This window comes from Rhipicephalus sanguineus, chromosome 9, assembly GCF_013339695.2.
Source record: "Rhipicephalus sanguineus isolate Rsan-2018 chromosome 9, BIME_Rsan_1.4, whole genome shotgun sequence".
NCBI lineage: Eukaryota > Metazoa > Arthropoda > Arachnida > Ixodida > Ixodidae > Rhipicephalus > Rhipicephalus sanguineus.
This window is the reverse complement of record NC_051184.2, coordinates 35,048,742-35,070,997: the sequence shown is the minus strand read 5'-3', so window position 1 is coordinate 35,070,997 and position 22,256 is coordinate 35,048,742. Positions and strand designations below refer to the sequence as shown.

The window sequence follows — 22,256 nt, the reverse complement described above, 5'->3', positions numbered from 1 at the left end:
AACGTTTCGCTTTGTAAATCGGAGACTACAGATTCACTTCTTCCCCATAATTTTTTTTTTATTTCTGTTGTCGCGACTGCGCATGCCCGACCTGAATACTGTTTACTGAGCATACTATTACGCCGAATTGAAAGAAATTCTGGTAGACAACGGCTTCAGAGTTCACGCACTCAGACGCCTATACAAAGGGCAGCGTGCCAACGTTGACACAGATTTCCACATTCAAGAACTGTTTCAACAGACATTTGTACACTGTCAAGGCGCGCTAGAACGGACGCCAGTGACAGACGCCGTCAACAGAAGACATCACAGCTGAGGTTTTGCTGAGGTTTTTAAGAGAGACGAACTTGGACAAGCGGCTGTGACAGAAATGTCGCGTACCACGCAAGAGTGACCGACTGATTCTGTGTGTGCAGTGTCATGTGCTATCTTTCTATCTTTCTCTCTCTCTTTCCTCTCCATCTTTAATCTCCCCCACCCTGTCCCCATGTGTAGGGTAGCAAACCGGTTGTCCTATACTGGTTAACCTCCCTGCCTTTCCTTCTCTATTATTTCTATTATTTTTTTTCAACATTCAAGAGATGACGCAAGCCATCAGCTTGTATCGGATCTCGCAGTTGCCTAAGTTGTTCTTAATGCGTAAGTTTAAGCGGCCTTGTTCCATAGTTGCAAGCCCGAAATAGCAGCGCAGTTTAACTCTGTCGTTCATTTTTGTAGACACCGATGTGCCAACCAAAGCGAGGCTTCTATGGCTTGGTGGCCATTCTCATGCAAGCTGTTTTAGCGAAAAAGGAAGTTCCAATGAACGTATTAAACGAATCAATCAATCAATCAATCAATCAATCAATCAATCAATCAATCAATCAATCAATCAATCAATCAATCAATCAATCAATCAATCAATCAATCAATCAATCAATCAATCAATCAATCAATCAATAGTATTAAACAGAAACAATTAAAGCACGTAGGGGAAAGAAAACTGTAGTTAGTATACAAAAACTGAGGTTACAAAACGCAATTAGTAAAAAACAAACAAACGTAGGGGACCATGAGCTGTGTAGAAAAAAATAAAAACGTAGCAAGCCAAGACGAATAAAGAACAGAAGAAATCGACAACTCGTGCTCGAATATCTGTGACTAATGCGCTGTTGCATTGCTCTGCGTTTTCACACCACATTTTCTTCATGTATGACGTATTTCGCGCCCTTTTTATACGATGTCAGTGCACGGTAAAGGACACCAGATGGTCGAAATTTTCGGCGCCCTCAACTACGGCGTCTCTCATAATCATATCGTCGTTTTGAGACGTAAAACCACAGATATTATTGTTATTAGTGCCATTTTTATTAATTTTTTTTAGTATTGCTAAGTGAGATAGAGTAGCCGGTACCACCATCAAGGCACCAAGCTCTCCTATGCATCATATAAATTAAAAAAAAGGGGAACCCATCTAAGATATAAAGAACACATAGGCATCCGCTAATCATAGAGTTACGCAAACTTCGTGAATTAATAATACCAGAGAGGGTTAGTAAATCAGTCGGAAGAATCGAATAAGCGACCTACATATAACGAACGAATTGCCTCATCAGAGGATTTCTGCGCGCTTACTAGTCGTGTACACGAAGGACAGTGTTCGATCTAAGGTTTGCTCGTGTGAGAGCCCAGTTCGCCTGACTGACAATTCGTCGCTCCGCAGATGGCGGTGGCACATGTGGCAACAGTGAGGCGCGTTGCGAGAACGCGGCCGCGCAATAAGCACCCGCCCTGCCAGGGCCGTTCGCTTTCTCGCCGTTTCTCGCGGAAACACGTTGTGTCGAGAGTTGACCGATTGCCGCCGCACCTCGTCGTCAAAGGAAGGAAAAAAAAAGAAAGAAAGTAAGAAAAAACGGCGATAGGAACTCCTTCATACCTGGCTGTCTGGAGAGGCCGACGACGCAATGCGCCGCGGGAGTGACAGATTAGGCGTCCGATTGCGTCAAAACACGTCTGCCGCGTCGCGAAGATAGCGCTCTGAGTTGAGAAATTCTGCATCTGTAGTATGCGGATTGCGCTTTCCTTCGCAGTGAATAGAACCCCGGGTGTATTCGTTTACCTCGAATGCAGCAGGTCCACGTGTGACCATTCGCGACGCGGTTCGACGACTTGGGGACAGACGTGTGCTCTTTTTTTAGTATTCGACAGATGCCTCTGCCCTATGAAGTTTTCTTTGATATAAGAATAATTCTTGGGGTTTTACTTACCAAAATCGCGATATGATTACGAGAGACGCCGTAGAGGAGGGCTCCGGAAAGTTTGACCACCTGGGGCTAGGAGGAGGTGGGAAGGGGAAGTGGCGAGAGTAGGAGGGGGAGGGCAAAACATAGCAAAGCCGTGTATACTGCAGTAGTGCAAGGGGGTGGGAAAGGGAAGTGATGGTGAGGTGTAGTGATGTGAGGGTTGAGAGGAGGGGAGGCCACCAGCACCGCTGTTTACACAGCCTTCGCACCAGTTGCGCGTAGCTGCCACCTAAGTAAGCACACGGACCTGTAGCATTTTGCCTCCATCGAAATGCGGCCGCCGCGGTCGGGATTCAAGCCCGCGACCTTCGTGTCAGCAGTCGAGCGCCATACTAGACTACCGCGGCGGGTGTGATGAAGTTTTATTATAAGTTTAGTGACCCAACGACGCCAAAATGACGACCGCATGTGAGGCAACCGTTAGTTAGGGAGATGTTGGATTGATTTCGGTTCCTTATCGTGCGCCTAAACGTACAACTGAATAAAATTCGCGTTTTTTGCGTAAACTACAAGTTTGTGGCTTTACACGCCCTTGTGTTTGTGTTGATAGTGCTTTTTATTGACATTAGGAGGGTAATGTAGAAAAATCGTGAGAGTGCGTAAAGCAGACCGGTTGTATGAAGCCTACGCTACTAAACTCGCATACTGACATAAATGTTGCGTAATGTTGGCAAACTGTAAGCTAGTGTTGGTTGTCCAGGGAACCGAAGGGAATTTTCTTCGCACACATCTGTCACTTCGCGACTCTCACGCATGTGCGGAATAACAGATCTCTGCCATGAGAAGCTTCCAGATCGCAACACTATACATAGGGTTAACTTAGTACGTTCAGTGCAAGCAATATGTGGTCTATCAAACTCCACTGTCCTGCGGCCGAAGTTACGTTGGTCAAACATGCAAATGCCTTAATAAACGTCTGAAAGAGCACAATTGTAAAGTTCAAAGAATAAATGACACTCATCCTGGCACACATTGCAGGGTCTACCCACGTTAACCAAGGTTAGGGGAATCACCTATCATAGGCCTCAGATCAGACGAATACGTAGAAGTGATCAGCGCGCACTGTCAGAGCACTCGCTGCTTCATGTCATGTATAAATACACATATCATTTCCTGTCAATAAATCAGTTGTGAGTAGCGCACCGTGTGACTTGGTCTCTTCTGCACCGCCATGGTGTCTAGTGTTTATGGCACTCGACTGCTGATCCGAAGGTCGCGGGATCGAATCCCGGCCGCAGCAGCTGCATTTTCGATGGAGGCGGGAATGTTTGAGGCCCGTGCATTTAGATTCAGGTGCACGTTAAAGAACCCCAGGTGGTCGAAATTTCCGGAGCCCTCCACTGCGGCGTCTCTCATAATCATATCGTGGTTTTGGGACGTTAAACCCCAGATATTGTTACTACTTGGTCTCATCTGTGCCAATGTCGTCATTTGCGCAATACTTCATGCTGCCGTGCAAGAACGTTGGAAGAAAAGTAACCGGGGAAGTAATTGACTACTCTGGAGTAACTCGAATCGGTTACTTTTTGGAGACTGTGATTGTAATCGTTTACTTTCTATCCCGCTCGGCATGTTGGTGTCTGTTGCTATGCAGGGGCGTCTCTGGGAATCCATCACAATGGGCAATGACTGGTGTTCTTCGATTTCTTTTTTTAAATCTTGAATGTCGGCTGTGTTGGTTGGCCTTGCTGAGCATGCTTCTGCGTAGTCTGCGCATGCGGAGTGAACGCCCATACCGCTATGTTGTCGTTTCTCGTGGGACGGCTAAAGTAACCAACACATGAACACTTTTTAAAACTTATCCCGTCGGGAAATGTGAAATTAAAATTTTACCGCGAACAGAGAGGCAGACAAACCTACAAATTTTTGCGTTTTTCGTGCCAAAAAGCACGATATTATTACGAAGCGAGCCGTGTCTTTGTGTCCTTGCATCCTTGCACCTTATCACCACGATAATCTACGCCAGATACCAAACGACGTTTGCCTTTTAAAAGTTAGCCGGTCTGTACATCTCGGCGATCACTCTCATAATTTCATAACCTACATGCCTTACGTCCATTGCAGTGACCGTTTAGGCCTCTCTAGAGCAATGTTACACTAACATGGTGTCACTCACCGCGCTGTCATTGCTCATGAACTGATTTCCCGGCACCCTTAGTCATTGATGGTCCTTGTGCGATAAGCCTACACGGGCACACACGATCAAGGGCCGAAAGAAATACTTTTTTCTTCATGGACAACATGAAGAAAAGAGCACTTCCCCACGATTGTAGTGCTGAGACTCTGTTTCTCGAATCTACCAAAACTGTAGGCACAAGAATTGGCCACATAAAATCCCATATTGCGGGCCTGTTATCATTTAATATTACGTCTTATCATTACTTCAGAGTAAGGGTAGTGATAATCGCTTTGTGGTCGCTGTGGTAGACCGTGATTGGTTCCGCGAACATTTTCAGCTGGACGAATTTTGCTTCTTTCGTCGAGCATTGTATTCACGCTATTCTTCTGGTGTCTAATTTCCGTGGTCTACCCATGGCAGTTTTAGAATGAACTGAATGAGTTGCGAGACGGGTCTCCCTTTTATATATGAAAGCGGGAAACACAGGCGGGTAGAAGGACGCGATTGTAGAGACTCAGGACGTCCTCGTTGTAGCCCGTGTAGTTCTCGCCCGGTTGCTGCGCACGTTGACGCAAGCGCTGCTCGGCGTGAAGTTTTCGAGCCGTAGGCCACCCAAAGACGTCCGTAACGGAAGTCTTGAAAACAGACGAAGTTAGAATCTCAGCCTCGTAGTTGTGATAACACAGTTGTGCGATGTCCGCGAGATAAAACATGACGTGGCCAAGCTTTAAAGGATCGTCCCATTTGTTATTGACGCTGTCTGTTTCGTATCTCGACAACCAATCTTCCACATCCGGTTCACATGAGGCGGAGATAATGAGTGGATTGCGCCGAGGGTACACGGCACCGCGCGTGACGTGGACGGCCGAAGGTCCAGATTGGACTCGTTGGCAATTTTGGTTTCACGAACAGGGGGGGGGGGGGAGCATACGGAAGCGAAGTTCCAGGTTCTTATTGGGAATCCACGTGTATATATATACATACCTGCCAAGTTTGGAGAAACGGAATCCGGGAGATCTACTCAACGGGGGGGGGGGGGTAGTATAAAGTATGCCGACCCCGGGGGGGGGGGGGGGAGGTATTACGATAGATTTTATAAGCACCCAGTCAGCGGGATTTTGCGGTCGCCGCTGATCTGTACAGAGTCCAAACCGTTAACATCGCTTACGCATCGTCTGTTTCACGTGCGAGTAAAAGCGCGCTAGTGCTAGGGATGAACGCGGTTGAAGCAGAGATGAAACGACCCGGCCGTCATCGTCGCGCGAAGGGCACGGTAGCGCACTGTAGGCACATGCGATAACATCGCTCCGCGTGCGAGGCCTGTCGTCGCTTGCTTACCAGTTATTTCGTCGGGCAAGGGACCATAAGGGGCGCCGTTGAGACGGGGACGGTCGCGAGCGCTGGCGAACGCGCTATCTCGACAGACATCGGTAACGGCTACCCTTTTAAGTGCTGGGCTCTCCACTTAAAGCAGTAGTGACACAAAATTTTGAAGGCGGGATAACTTGTGGGATAGATTTGTGTGTACACAAACGCATCATCTACGAAATATTAACGGCTGATATAACCTATAACACATTCAGGATCAATTTTTAAATTGCGTGTAGCGCATCTGTACGCGAAACGTCCCACCTCGCGTCACGACATCAAACAACAGCCATTTCCGGGAGATTTTCCTATGACCCGTACAACCGGGAGAAACGTTCAAAATCCGGGAGTCTCCCGGGTAATCCGGGAGACTTGGCAGGTATATATATATATATATATATATTCCATGCATCGCGCGTTTTTAGGCCACTTTACAGCAATATTGCATCCTATCATCGTAAATCATTGGTCACCGTTAACATCACATTGTCTGTCATGCCGCTATTCCGCCGCATCTGGCCCTTGCGCCGTTAAAAACCACATATAATCATAGTGCTCTGCCTTCCCGTCCATCTCCCTCTAACCCTTTAATATCTTTCCCCAATGCGGCCCCGCCGCGGTGGTCTAGTGGTTATGGCGCTCGACTGCTGACCCGAAGGTCGCGGGATCGAATCCCGGCCGCGGCGGCTGCATTTTCGATGGAGGCGAAAATGTTTGAGGCCCGTGTACTTAGATTTAGGTGCACGTTAAAGAACCCCAGGTGGTCGAAATTTCCGGAGCCCTCCACTACGGCGTCTCTCATAATCATATCTTGGTTTTGGGACGTTAAACCCCAGATATTATTATTATTATCTTTCCCCAATGCGAGATAGCAAACAGGGCGAGCGTTTCGATAGCCACCGTGAAAGTCCCTCGCTTCTTTCTTTCTCTGGCGGTTGTCATCAGGCACGACCTCGCATTCCCTTCGCAGGAGCAGAAAGAAAAGAAAAAAAAAAGCCATGGAGGAGACCAACTCGAGCGAGGAGCTCCCTTTGTTTCCCGAGGAAGGCATGCCCGAGGACTACGACTACGAGGAGTCGGCGTGGCGCTTCGACCTGGCCGACCTGGTGCCCACGGCGGCCGTGTACGGGGCCACCCTCCTGCTGGGACTGGTGGGCAACCTGCTCATCGTGTACACGGTGGCCCGGTTCCCGCGCATGCGCTCCATCTCGAACCTGTTCCTCGCCTCGCTCGCCTCGGCCGACCTGCTCATCGTGCTGCTCTGCGTGCCCGTCAAGTTCGGCCAGCTCTTCTCGTACACCTGGACGCTGGGCGAGGTCGGCTGCAAGCTGCTCCTCTACGTCCAGCACGTCTCCATGATCTGCTCCGTGCTCAACCTCACCTTCCTCAGCATCGAGAGGTGAGTGGGAATGTTATTATAAAAATTAGAAGACAACTCAATCATTTAATGGGTGGCGTCCAAACTCAAGTTATGAGCGACAGTTATCCCTCAGCAGTGGCCACGAATCTCAAAAGGGTGTGCTTTCGCGTACTTCAAGGGCCGGATTAAATTTCGGGAGACGGAAGAACGTCATGGGCGACATGTTTTAATATAATAATTGTTGGGGTTTCACGTCACAAAACCACGATATGATTGTGAGAGATGCCGTACTGGAGGGCTCCGGAAATTTCGACTACGTGGGGTTCTCTAACGTGCTCCTAAAAATCGTAAGTACACGCCCCTCTAACTGTTTGCCTCCATCGAAATTCGGTCGCCGCGGCCGCGATTCGATCCTGCGACCTTATTGGAGAAATATTTTGTACCTTTTCTTGTTTTCTCTGTGTTATAGTAACGTGACATTCCTGAATTCTTTGTCTGCTTATAACCTAATGAAACGAAGAGACAATGAATATAAGGAAGGTGTAGGGGATATTACTTGTATGTTTTCACTGTAGTATAATAATTATGACATAAATGAAAAGGAATTAGGTAGATGAGAAATCAACTTACCGCAGGTAGGGGCCGTGCAGGCAACCTTCGGATAACGCGAAGGTTTTACGCTCGGTTGCTACCTGCGGCAAGTTGTCGCAGTCGACATCACAGGTCGGCAAACTGACTCATGAGTCGACTCACAAAGACTCACTCAGACTCAGGTCGTGAAGTGAGGCTGGGTGTAAGTACCAGTCCGAGTGAGTCCAATTGAGAATGGTTTTGGTGAGTCTGAGTCCGAGTGAGCCTTAAGTCCGAAATATATTGCTTAAGTGAGTCTGAGTGACCTTCACGGCTTTTTTTTTTTTGCCGACGTATGATCGACTTGCCAACATATTAAGAAAATGTCACGGAAATAGCTTTATCGTGCGTTGCGGAGAATGCACTACGATAATCTTACGGACTAAAAACAAGATATTGATATTAGAAATAGCCTAGAGCATACAAAAAAAAAATACTCGTAGCCACCTCCGCACGACTGAAAAACAGACTCGTCGGCTTCATTCAGCCAAAGATGCGTGACGTTAACCATTCATTCTAAACATCAGCTCATCGTATGTTATGGGACAGTTTACAGCCCGTTATTGTCGAGTAGATATAGTCATTTCCAATATGCCTTTACGCTCGTGTAGCCAGTGTAGAAATGTCCATGTTGGTCTATGCCTTGAATCATAGAAGCTCATATACTGGTGGGCTTTATCACGGACGTTAACCATTCGTTCGAAACATCAGCTCATTTTATTTTAGGGATAGCTTACACTCCCTTATTGTAGAGTACATATCGTCATTTCCAATGTGCCTTTACGGTCGTGTAGCCAGTGTAGCAATCCCCATGTTGGTCTCTGCCATGATTCATAGAAACTCATATACTGGTGGGCTTTATCGCAGACGTTAACCATTCGTTCTAGAGATCAGCTCATTGTATTTTAAGGATAGCTTAGACTCTCATTGTAGAGTACGTATAGTCATTTGCAATGTGCCTTTATGCTCGCGTAGCAATTCCCATGTTGGTCTATGCGTAGATTCATAGAAGCTCATATATTGGTGGGCTTTTTCGCGGACGTTAACCATTTTCTCTACACATCAGCTCATCGTATCTTTATGGAAAACTCTCTTATTGTAGAGTATATATAGTCATTTCCAATGTGCCTTTACGCTCGTGTAGCCAGTGTAGCAATTCTTATGTTGGTCTATAACTGTGTCCTTCCCTCTGTCGCATAAGAAGAATTGCTATAAGGAAACAGAAGTATGAAACAAAATAAATTTTCTTGGCGGTGGTGCGTTTGAAGCCTATGCTCCGGAGCCGAATCTCTTAACCATGGGGCTAAACACGTACGCTTGCATAATGACAATATATCTTAACCATATGAATGTGTTGTCCAGGGACGGCTTACCTCTGCTATCTCCTAATAGTGTATATATGAACTCAACATCTTACGGCCTCCTTTGAATAATGGGTGCGTTTCAATACTTACTGTACACAGCTGAATAGACAGTTAAGCGGACAGCGGCCATCGTAGGTCTCATTCCAATTCCGAAGAAAAAGGTAATGTACACAGCTTGGTGAAGATAGCATCGAAGCTTAAAACAATGCAGGCTACTTTGCTAAGGTAACAAGGCACTTTAGACGCGCTAAGGTAGGCAGTTGTATCATTCAGTAAGAGAAGACCACTTATTGAAACGTTGGTTTTAGTGACACTCAGGATTTTTCATCTCTTGAGGCTTCACCCTTCCCCTGAACTTCTCCCTTATTTTGAGTATAGCCTTGTATTGTAGTGTTTATGGCCTATCTCATCACTAAACGGTACTCTTTTTTTTTCATACTCGGATACCGACCGAAAAATGTGTTTTAGAGAAATCCCCGTATACTTCCTCTAAATATGCTTCACAATGAAATCCAGCTGATATGAAATGTAACAGCAGATTCAGTAGAGAAGCAGTTTGAGCGAGTTGGTATCCCATGACGTTCTGAGTGTTTAGGGCAACTCAGACAGACTAAAAGGAAACAAAGGAAGGCGTAGAAGGGAGGACAAGACGACAGCGAGAGGGAAGCGCTCACGCAGTCGTCTTCCCCTCTTTTCTGTCCATACCATTGTTTCCTTTAACGTCTTGTACCCCTTTCTACCCCTGCATTTGTTTCCTTTTACTCGGTGTGAGTTGCGCTAAACACTCAGCAGGACGACTGGTGACGTCAATAGTTGAGTGTCACTCATTAAGATAGCGGTCGATCGCCTAGGCGAGCTATCTGTGCGTGCGTACGATTCAACGACGCCTGTGGGCCTCACAAAAGAAAGCGCTCGATGGTTTCCTCGCGACGATATCCACTTTTGTGAGAGGGCCACCGTGTAAGGTCACCGGGATGCGCAAAGCAAAAAAAAAAAAAAGCTTTTTAAACCTGCCAACCGAAAGCTCGGCCACAGGCGACACAATGGAAAACGTCCGAGACACGAGCGGTGCCGCGCTGCGAGCGCGTCTGCGAAGTTTCATGGGCAGCGCGCACGGGGACTCCAGGTGTTAGGATTCGCATAGAGGATCGCCGGCGTATCGGTATCGGTTCGAGGCCGGCCGGCTGACGCCCTCGCCGTTCTCGGTGTCCTTGCAGCGTGCGCGTCTCCTTCTGACGCATCGCCAATCGGTATCCGATACAGCGACAGCGAACGACTTTGAGAATCCGGGGGCTTATATAGGTAGGGGCGGTTTCTTAGTCTAAAGCAGGATTCTTGGAACGGTTTCACCATGTCCACCAAGTGGACTGACTGCGTTATGAACGAAATGAGGAGAATGGATCGATGGGCCCGTTTTTTTTTCCCTTTTTATATACACTACTCTACGACACCAACAGAAAACGAAATCTGGAAAAGCATATATGGGTCTGACTTGCAGGTTTTAATTGAATTGAAGCTATTATGAGATACAGAAAAAGTTTATTAAGAGTGACGAAATAAATTCGGGCAATTCCTCGCACTTTCTCAGAATGTGAAAGCCTACGCGGACATTCTGTTGATCTGTTGTTCAAGTTTACGCCGATGTGCTGAATATTATCATGAACTTAGTGCTGATGTCCTGTCCAACATTGTGGTGGTATTTGAAGCAGTTGATAACATTTATTTATTTATTTATTTATTTATTTATTTATTTATTTATTTATTTATTTATTTATTCATTTAATTTATTGATTTCAGTATACCTAAAGACCATCTGTCTTGAGGGTATTACATAGGAAAAGGAGGCACACCTGCTCTGCACACGGTCATGAAACATTAAGCACGCGCACACGCACGCGCACACACACCGCACACACACACGTACGCACGCACGTACGAGCTCGCTAGCGACGTACTGCAAGCTGAACTCGCGTTAAAATAAAAAAAAGAATATTAACAATAATAAAAACGCCACTCGGTTATAAAATGCAAAACACTGATGTTTTTCACTACGAAACAGTGCATCCATGACTGCATGCAAATATAAAAACCGAAAAGTGAAAAAGACAACACGGAGAGTAGAGAAGGGGCAGAGTAGAAAGCTTTCGGGAGCTGGTGGGCAAAAACCAATAAATCGACTTACAAGGAAAAGAAGGTGGCTCACAGTTAATAACACGTTCACCAACATAGTCGTTGCAAGTGCCACTCTCAAACCCCTACGTCATGTGTTAGGGTCGCTTTACTGCTCTTTTGTTGCGATATCAATTATATGGACACTCTCGGCGTGTTTTTGCCGTTGCTGTCGCCGTCATGTTCCGTATAAAGGCCAAATCGATAACGTCGCCCCGCGCCTCGTGCGTTCTACGCGCGAGTAAAAGGGCGCGTGCGCTGGGGACGAACGCGGCTGAAGCAGAGATGAAACGAGCCGGCCATCTCCGTCGCACGAAGGGTGCATGCGATGATGTCGTCCTGCGTGCGAGGTCTCTCGTTGATGACTCCTGAAGCAGGTAGGAAACGCCCCGCCCGTCTTTCGTCAGGCGAAGGAGCACGCCGGTCGGAGGGGGGGGGGGTGAGGTGCTGCGTCGCACGAGCAGCGACTGCTAACTTTGATCAAAAAGGGCACGCTCGCGAGCGTTGGTGCGCGCGCTATATAGACATGCATCAGCAGACAGCTCCTATACCTTCGTACTTGCTGCGCTCTCACCGCTTACCTTGAGACGACAGACAGCACGAAAACCGCTTCGCTACCTGGAGCGGCCGTGTTTCCTTAAAGGTGCCATGACACGGTCACCCAGCAATTTGCGGTTTCCAGCGAAAAATAGAAGTAGGCGGCCTATTATGTCCATATATATAAGAAAAGGGGACTAAAAAAGAATATTTCAGTGCAAAATAAGTCCTAGAAGTTGCTGGCTATATAAACAACGCCCACCGCCGGCGACCACCATTTTGCCATGGCGCGTGTGACGTCATGTGTAGCAAGGTGCGGAGCCGTCGTCTTCTACCAAAGTTTCAGCCGCTGCAAATCGTTCAGTTTCTCCCTTCATTGGAAGGGGGGCGGGGCTCAGAGGGCGGCGACCTATATACATACATACACACATATATACAGCCCCTACTTAAGAAATGGAAGAGGGGGGGGGCGAGCCCCACCTGACTTTAAGCCCTGGTTTCAATGCCAATATGAAGAAAGCCGAAATAGCTCGATTGCACGCTCAGGTGAACACGGAACAAACTCGTTTCCGGAATGCAGACGCTCGCGCAGCAAGCAGCTTGCTACGTCATGGTTCGCGAGTACGCTAGTGTTTCCCGACTCTCAGGTCGCTGGCGCATTTATAACAATATTCAATTACAAATTGCATGCTCAACCAATTGCTAGCTTTTTTTTTGTGAACGCACGAGGACTAATCCCACATAACACAGGTTATGGTGAAAAATTGGGTGCCGTGGCCCCTTTAAACCAGCGTTTTGTTGGGTTACGCGAGATAGCACTAAAAAGAGTTAGCTGTTTGCCTTACTTGGTATAACATTCAAATTGGTAGTTTTTGCATTCGTTGCTTCGCCCTTGCGGCGAAACTGTGATTTTCTGGCATATATGTTTTCTTTAAAAGGCCCTAGTTTCCGTAAATCGTTCCGCAGACACCTGCGAATAGAAGGGTGGCAATTTCCAAAATGTATACTAACGCTCGGGAAAATTTAGGGGGAAGCGAAGATTGTAAGAGTCATTCGTTATGCCCACACCCACGACGTAGCACTCTCCGGGCTGTCTGACTATACCGTTTATTCGTGGCGTTGGCCAGCGATCTTAGGCCAAGCTTGCCTGCTGGGCTCGCTGTGGCACGCACGCAGTTGGGAGGCAATCTGGCTGAGTGTCCCTTGCAGCCTACACTCGCTACAGGAGACGAGATTAATCACTAGAGACGCGGCGGACCGCAGATTATATATCGTAAAGCTTAAGAAAGATGTTGACGCTGAGCCAGCGAACAATTATCTATTTCTCTTTTTTTGCACCAGCGGGAAGCTAGCTTTCTGAGCTGAGCGAGGAGCCGGTGTTAATTTAATGAATTTTACATTTAACAAAATACTAAGTTTTCAATCCACTCTTTAAGTTGAACGCTATCAGCGCAAACCAGGACGGACCACAAAGCAGAGATGAGGCAAGCGCAGCACCCTGGCTGTCTCATCGCTTCTTTGTAGTCCGTCCTAATTCGCGCTGATAGCTTTTGCCTGAAGAGTTACGTACCAAGTAGGCCCGGCCAACCAACGTTTTAGTGAAGTTTCATACACCCGATCGTGTTGGCTGCAGAAAATTTTGAGAGCTAATAACTTCACGCTTCTCGCGCCATCACATGCAGGCGTGAGCACATAAATTTCTTACATATTATATTTATTTACCTATTTATTTTGCTTAAATGAAACTCGCTTTTTTTCAGACGATCGATAATGCGGTTGTAGATTAATGGATTTTAACTTAACAAATTACCAAGTATCGACATACGCCTTCGTGAAAGCTGCTGTATGTTTTGCAATAAACTGACGTTTCGCAGGCCTCGACGTACAAGCGTGGGCGCACAAATCGGCTTTTTTTCTTTCTTAGTGTTCATTTGCCGTGCTCATTGCAGTCACGTGCGGCTAACGATGTTCGCTGAGCACTAATGCATAACGCAAAGAGCAAATGAGAAACGTAATGACAAGCAGCTGTGAGTTCCCTGCGTTCCTTGCGCGTTTTGTATTCTAGTGCCACATGCTGCTTGCTTTAGCAAATGCGTTGTAGATAGAAATAAATGGTATCTTCGACCATACTGGTGCACTCCGGGTCGCCCAGACGCTATGTTGATTGAAGGAAACGGTGCATCAGAGCGCCCCAGTGCTCACCGGCGCGATTTGTCATCGATGCTGAAATATCGACGGGAGGGCAAGCGGAAAGCTTGCTCTACCCACCTTAACTCTTTGTATTCAGATAAAAAAAAAAAGAGTTGCTATCGCGGTTTACTGGCAAAGCGCTTTTGCTTGATTATATGAGCGTTTACTGTAAAACTTCAAGAAGAGTTATAGTCCTACCACAGACCATAGAACACCTCCTTCTACACTGTAAAAATTATGCCGTTCCCCGTAAAAAATTCCGAGTCTTCGAAAAACTAAACAGATTGAATAAACGGCCGCTATCATTAGCAAACGTTTTCGGTCCATGGCCAACAGAAACCTTCCAAAACATTGCTGCACGCGCCCTAGTACAATTTTTAGAAGAATCGAAAATACCAAAAAGATACTGATTCACATTTGTAATTAATCTTCACATTGAGATACTTCTGGTCGCATGTTTCGCGTTGCCGCTTGTGATTCAAGACAGCTGTGTTTAAAGTGCGGGCAAGGATCCAGTGACTGCTGTGTGATCGCATTATACAAAGGACTGTGAGGTGAACTCTTCGGCAAAGTGCGAACGTTTCTTGTGTGTCTTGTGTGTGAACATTGTTGTCGACACGTCGACATTATGCATGACGGGAGAACTTTTAAAAGGACATTGCCGTGAGTGTGTTTTACAATACCCCACTTTTATTTATAAGTTCGTGACGCAAATTAATAAGTAAGGGAAGAGGAGTAGCCGGAGCCATGTATAGGCACCAACTTCTCCTTAAACACATTTATTAAAAAAAAAGAGTTATAGTCAGTGCAACGTACATTATAAATTACTTATCTTTTTTTTTTAATGCGGGAAGTTTGCACTAAGCTGCGCAAGGCTTAGCACACGGAAGCTGGTTGATCCTCAGCTCATCGTGCTGCAGCACGAGAATCACAACGCCGGTGGCGATTGGATCCAGCGTGCTTGGCCGAAGAAGTGGCAGGAAGAGACGGCGACGGGCGGGTCCGGAATACGCGCAAAGCTCACCACTCTGAACGTGTTGAAATCGCTGTCCCTGAGCCACGGTGTAAGAAACAGTGGCGGTTGCTATGGCGACGGTTCGGCGGCGGCTGCTCCACGGCGCGGCGGCGGCTTGGCGATTTCAGCATAGGTGGCGCGCAGCTGTGGTGGTTGCTATGGCAACGGCGCAGCCAACGTTACTAGGCGCAGCAGGGTTTTTTTGTTAACGGACGTCTTACTGCCAGCTTTAATAGCTTCGCTGTTAAAAATGGACGCAGAAACGAATAACCTTCGCGCCATCTTCCGACTTGTCGCTAAGGTGGCGCTGCTAACCGAGGAACACTTCGAGGTCTCCTTTCTCTTAAAAAAAAAAAAAAGAAACGAAATACGCAAAGGATTTACAAATTTTCTTGTTTACTGCGTAGGTACTACGCAGTGATCCACCCTGTCCGCTCCCGCTACCTGTGCACATTCAGCCAAGCGAGGAGGGTGATTATCTTCATCTGGATCGCCGCCTTCCTCACGGCTCTGCCCATCATCTTCGTGCAGGTGCGGATACAGCCTTACATTATTGTGTCCGTGTCGTCGCAGTATATAGTGTATGCACCACAACGTTCAAAATACCAGATTGCACGAATTGAAGAAAGTATTAGGCTGACCTTCGCTAGCACATGTCGGAGTGTTGACCTTGCTCATGGTTATCCGAATTTTCGCATTTTACCCGTTACAATTCGTCGTTACGTAGCAGTATAGTGCAAATCGAACGACTTGCGCCACAATATTACCATTAGTGGGATTCGCAATTTAGTCAAGCACGTCGTGGTATCATTCTCCTTGTGTTCGAAGGCGGCACTGAGGGAGAAAATTATTCGAGCAAAAAAAAAAAAAGATAGATTTATGACGGACAGGACAGGCGCTATGGTCAGCGCTTCCAATGAGTTAATACGTCGCCCAGCGGTCAACCCTGACGCGTATATTCCTGTATATATGGCATGAATGGAAATACTTGACCGGCCCCGTGATATTACGTTTATTTTAAAGAGAGGAGCTGTTCAGCGCCTGTGTTGTTTGCGTCTTTCTGATGGTGTCCGTGCTTGTGTGCGCCCCTTATCCTGTCAAAAATGAGCTGTCCTAAGTCGAGCCTGCGCCGTCCGCACGTCTGCCCGGTGTCACCCAGGGGAAGGTTCTCCGCCTCACCGCTAGGGGTGCTCACGATGCTGATGGTGATGCTGGAAATGATAATAATGATGCCAAATGATGACGCTAACGATGACGAGCCATATTATCTCGCTAGCCAATCATCCCGGCCGCGGCGGTCGCATTTCGGTGCAGGCGAAATGGTAGAGCTAGGCCCGTGTACTGCGCGATCTCAGTGCACGTTAAAGAACACCAGGTGGTCAGAATTCCCGGAGCCCTCCACAGCGACGTGCCTCATAATCATATCGTGGTTCTGGCACGTAAGACCCCAGATATAGTTACATTATTATCGCTAGCCAATCACGCACACTCGTGCGAATACAGCTTCGCTCTCTGGCGGTTTTCACGGCGTGAAGCTCCATGGCTGAATTTTCTTTTCCTTTTTTTTTCTCATGGCCAGGTTCACGTGGAGATGGGCGTCCACCGTCGCGCCTACTGGTGCATGCGTGACGAGGCCAGTCCCGGAGCGTGGCGCTCCTTCGAGATCTACATGCTCATCCTCGTGCTGTGCATACCCACCCTGGTCATGGGCTACGCTTACACGAAGATCTGTGCCCAGCTCTGGATGGTCGTTCGGGAGCGGGCCAGCCTCACCACGGGCACTTCGTGAGTGAATCCGAGCGGCACCGCTGCTACTCGTCGCGTTCAGCGGTGACCACTGTGTAACAGCGACCCAAATAAAGCAGTAGCGTTGCAGGAGCAAGTTATAAACAAGGAGGAGAAAAGGAAAGAACGCAAGGGAGGTCAGCAAGACAGGCGTCCCGTTTGCTACCCTGTTTTGAGGGAAATGGTTTAAGGGATTAAAAAGAAGAGATAAGAAATTGCGATTGGCGTGGGACATGAGTGACTGTCTATTACATGTCTACAATCGATCACATAGCCTGATCGAGTTTAAAGAACACTAGAAATTTCCGCGTCGCGTTGCTGGCCTGCGGCGCGTAGGGCCATGCTCCGAGAATCTTTGCCACTGAAAACGTTCTGTTGTATAGTTGGTTAAACGCAGTGCTGTGGACTGAGAACTGAGCAGAACGGTATGTGCTCTATCGTCTCGTCACATTTGCAGTAGTCACATGTGGAGGTGTCACTAAAGACGGCTTGATTTCTCTAGGGCGGCCACTTTCGACAGGGTTTACTCGTTTTCGTCAGGCACGCTGCACTGACGAAGGCGCTGCAGCAAGCGCTTCTTGTCGAAGCATGTGCCCCAGCAAAGTTCCTTGCTCGACTACTGTTTAGAGTGTTTAGAGCGAGAGTGCAAAGCGTCATGGGGAGTACACTGTGCCACTTTATGTTTTAGTGTAATTAGCTGTGTTTGGATGAACTATGATAGATAGATAGATAGATAGATAGATAGATAGATAGATAGATAGATAGATAGATAGATAGATAGATAGATAGATAGATAGATAGATAGATAGATAGATAGATAGATAGATAGATAGATAGATAGATAGATAGATAGATAGATGATAGATAGATAGATAGATAGATAGATAGATAGATAGATAGATAGATAGATAGATAGATAGATAGATAGATAGATAGATAGATAGATAGATAGATAGATAGATAGATAGATAGATAGATAGATAGATAGATAGAAAATTTTCTGTGTCATTGATCCTTTAAGAATAGTTAGAATTCTCCACCAGTCCTTGTTTCACGTGCTCCTTTCTTCTACCGCGCTTTAACGTCATGCTTTATAGGGATGTCTTATACAGCTGTAGTTTTATTCGCATGTGGGTAGGAGTATGTAGACGGCAGTGTCCATTGCCTTTCCAGGGTGGCTACCGAGATGACCGAGAAGAAGCCCAAGAAGAAGACCACATTCGCGCCCAACGGTGACCCAGCCGGCCTCAAGCCTTCACGAGCGGACGAGGACACCGTTCGTCAGGTTGTTGATAATGATGTGGTCTCTGTTAACAATAGGGTTTTTTAGCAATGACAGTAAAACCGTACGGCAAGTACGGAAATACCGTACCGTCCGTCGTGGTCGGCACGCAGCCTTTTAGATGCGAAGTATCTTATGGCGGAGTTCAATCCGGTGGTGGTGGTGGTGGTGTGCGGCGTGACCACCCTTACTGCGCATGCGCATATCCGAAACTTATCTTATCTTAGATTACTTTATTTGATTAAAATGCGCAAAGTATAATGCATTCCTAATATCACAGCCTAACAACCAACGACATACCTTTATTGAGATTCAAGTACAATGTAACACTTTTTAATTGTCGTTTGGGTCATCATAGTAAAGTGTATTAACAACACAGACGCACGCATTTTCTCACTTTACATAAAAACATGTATCCAGTCCGGCCATTGCGTCGTAGCCATTGGATATGTAATGAACCGGCCGCAGGCCATGTAGTATTTTTTAGATTACGTGAAACTACTATAATGGTTATATCATTTTATATGCGTACAATGCGGCTCAGCAGCCCATTGGCTTGTGAAATAAACCGGCCACTAGCCTCATAGGAGATCGTTGCAGCCTATCTGGCTAGGCCATGTTGAAGTAGTGTCTCAACGAGGGGTCCTCCCCTTTTGGTTATTTAGTTGATTGATTGACTGCCTAATTGAATGATCGACTGACCTTGGTTTCTTCTCTGACTACACCGCAGGTGATCAAGATGCTGATTCTAGTTGTGTGTCTGTTCGTGCTCTGTTGGGCCCCGATCCTGATCCTGAACGTGCTCACGGCGTTCGGCGGCGTCGCGACGCTCAACTACTCCTACCTGAAACCCCTGCGCACCTGTTTCCACCTGCTGTCGTACCTGAACAGCTGCGTCAACCCGCTCGTGTACGGCTTCATGTCGCGCTCTTTCCGCGGTTCATTCCGCGAAGCCCTGATTGGCTGCATGCACCCGGGTACGGCGACTCCGTGGCGCGGGGCCACGATGCGCCTCAGCCGGACGCGCACCACGAGCGTCAGCATGGGGCGATCGGCCACCTACGTCACGTGACCCTGCCGGCAAAAGCCGGGCGCGGGTGTCGACGACGAGCCTGTCTGCTGCGTCCCGTGGAAAGGCAAAAATCACACTGGCGTGGACACCTGAAGACCCAAAACCTGATGGAGACCTAAATTGACAGTCACAACGGAACGATGACCAACCCGATTGATTGACGCCAGGCATAAACGTGCGGGAGTGACGCGCTAGCCTCATGAAAGGAAATAGGCTCGCCCATTGTTTTGTTGTATGAACACTGTGAAGGCGGTAGTGCGAATGGAAGTGGACATACTGGTGACACTTCAGTGCGTAGTGGACGCTTGAAAGCAAAACGGACACTTCGGTGTACAGTGGACGCTTGAAAACACAGCAGACGCTTCAAATAGTGAACGCTGGAATACCGCCTTGACGTTTGAATACACAGTGGACGCTTAAAAACACGAGTGAACGCTTGTATACACGCTCGTATACAAAACCGGAGTGAACACTTCAATACATCATGGACGCTTGAAAACAGGGGTGAACGCTGGAGTACATCCGGGACGCTTGAAAACGCAGTGGACGCTTGTAACAGCGAAGCGGACACGCTCGACTTCTGAAGACGATCAGTATGGCACTTTATGATCGTCGAAGATATCCAGAAAAATAATGAAGGGGATACCTGTTTGGCTAATGATGACAACCTAACTTAAAAATGAGAGACTTGAAAGCGAGGCTGACATATGCGGTCTTGGTAGTAGCCTTAAGTTGCATAATGAATTTGTGAAAAGTTGAGAAATAGCGGGTGGTAACTTTCCTAGCTACCGTCGACGCTTGACGGGAGCCTGCCGACGCTAGCTGGCGTAATGAACGCCCGAAATGTACGAAGTGCTCATTCGAAGGACGCTCGTGGACCACGTCAACGAAGAAAGCGACAGCGTGACGCCAAGCGTGCAATCAAGGCAAGGCAGGATAGACCGCACCTAATAGAACGACGGACTTTGATGATCTCAGGTGTTCCACAAGGGAAGGCTTCACAGGTCAGGGTGGTGTGTTGACGTTTAGTACGCCGGTGAAAACCTGCTACGGACAGTGCAGGCACAATGACCGTCGAAACAAGGGAGGACTGCAGTGGACAGGGTGAACAGGGTCTTGAAGATAGTGTACAGCTAAGATGGACGTTGACTGGACGAAGCACTGACGCACACGTGTACATCTGCTGGTTCCTCTGGCCAAAGGTCAGCAGGAACTCTGGAGCCCATTACGGTAACTGTGATGGGCGTGGTTCAGTGTTAAATGGTATAGCGAATTACCGATGCCAGTGCCAAAATTAGTGCTCGTGTGTCTCATGCTTTCCTTTTTTTCTTTTTTTGGCCAGTGACTGAACGAATTCATGTTGCAGAGCTCACCGTGCGCGGTTCGGTGATATGGAATGACATGTTGGCTGTGGATCGTACACCAATCGATCACTTCGTTCCCAACGCTGGTTGGGCTACACGTGCGCATAAAAGACACTGCTGTGACCCGAGGATAGCCGAAATACGTCAGTGGGAATCGGTCTATATGCGGCAGAGTCGAAACCCGAATAGTTACAATAAGAGTTATTTGTTTCCAGCTCACTATCTCTAGATCTTCTGTTTCATAACTTTTGAGGCATAGCCTTTTGCAAATTAGAACAAGAAGTTAAAAGCTCCTATCCAGGGACAAGCCCTAATTTTCGTTTAAAAAAGAAAAAAAAAAGTAATCGTTTACAGATACCGGATTTTTATCAGCCCCTTTATTGTAACGCCAATGATTCCAAACATTTCAAACGAAAATTGGTGACGTTGAAGGAAAGAACACGTGAATAGCTTACCATATGGCTCGGATTAGTTGTTGGATAAAATAATATGACGTGTATGCTATCACAGCGCATAGGACCACATAACACACACACGAGCACATAGCGCGGGATACAGAAGGTACGTGGGAAGATGTTTTAAGACGTGTGTTCTTTGTATTACTGTTTGTACTGTTCAACCGTGCTCATTTGGGAAAATACAACGACGACAGCCTAAAGATGTAAACTCAAGCCACAAGCGTACATTCTGTCTATAGATATTCTTTAGATTTTATTCCGAAGAGTGTACAGTCAAGTACCGAACACGCCAAAGATCGTGTTTATGTCCCATTTTTCTGGCAATATGATAGAGATTTATGAAACTTGTTTGCCTAAAATTAGTGTCTAACATTAAGCCTTATTGTTCTGTAAAAAGCATAACCTGTTATTAATAGATTACTGTCATTGATATCGCGTTTCCTTTAAAAGTTGCAAACGAATGAGCGCGCGTCACGACGCCTGATTAAGAAGCAGCGTTCATTTTAGTTTAATCTCTTAAACAAAATTTTGCAAAGTCACTTCTAAATGCACACCTGGGGGCAATATAAACACCCAATTTCCAATATAAAAGTGAAAACTTTAATTATCGCTTTTTTTTTTTTCATGGCGGGCGCAAGTAGCGGTGCCTGGGCTCGTAAAAAAATAATAATAAAAAAACACAAATTCACGGAGCCAAATGAATTTACACGCAGAATTCGACCTACTGTGGTGAGGATACACCATTCCATGGATGTACCCGCAGTCTTTCGCGACACACTTTAGCTGCGTGTTTAAAGTGTCGAGAAGTTGTTTGAGGCAAGGCAGAATTTGCGAGGAAAACGAGGAGAAAATGGGAAAAAAAACCCATAAATTTTACCTTGAAAGCACTCTTGGTTGGCTACCCTACATTTCTTTTACAACTGTTTATAATTTACAATTTTATATGTTTATAGTTTTTTAATAAAATCGGGGTGAAAGATATCCGGCTTTTTCACCCAGTCGTTTATCCCATAGACCACCTGATTTCTTTTCTTTTTGTAGAATGAATTTTGCTATACAACGTTGTCCTAATACAGTCATCATCAAAAGTTTAGAGACCACGAGACGCAAGAAAACGCTTACTATTTCCGCTGCTTCGGCGGGCAGCGTTCAATTTGAAATTTCCGGCCCGTTCTGAAACACGCTAACATGTACTGTGCAGCTCGTACGAACACGGTGACAAATCTGGGAAATTCGAAGTTTTCTCAGACCTGGTGGTCTG

At 46.8% G+C, this 22,256-nt stretch overlaps 1 protein-coding gene across 1 annotated transcript in view; it reads left to right on the top strand.

Annotated features, from left to right (window-relative positions):
* The window catches only part of LOC119404965 (QRFP-like peptide receptor), a 106,197-nt gene extending 84,280 nt beyond the window's left edge, over positions 1-21,917 (top strand). The window contains exons 2-6 of the mRNA XM_037671699.2: positions 6,740-7,168; positions 15,442-15,565; positions 16,614-16,819; positions 17,993-18,104; positions 18,832-21,917. Coding sequence (XP_037527627.1) covers positions 6,768-7,168; positions 15,442-15,565; positions 16,614-16,819; positions 17,993-18,104; positions 18,832-19,173 — 1,185 coding nt within the window. The 5' untranslated portion in view covers positions 6,740-6,767 and the 3' untranslated portion in view covers positions 19,174-21,917. The remainder of the gene's footprint in view (positions 1-6,739; positions 7,169-15,441; positions 15,566-16,613; positions 16,820-17,992; positions 18,105-18,831) is intronic.
* The last annotated feature ends 339 nt before the right edge of the window (positions 21,918-22,256 follow it).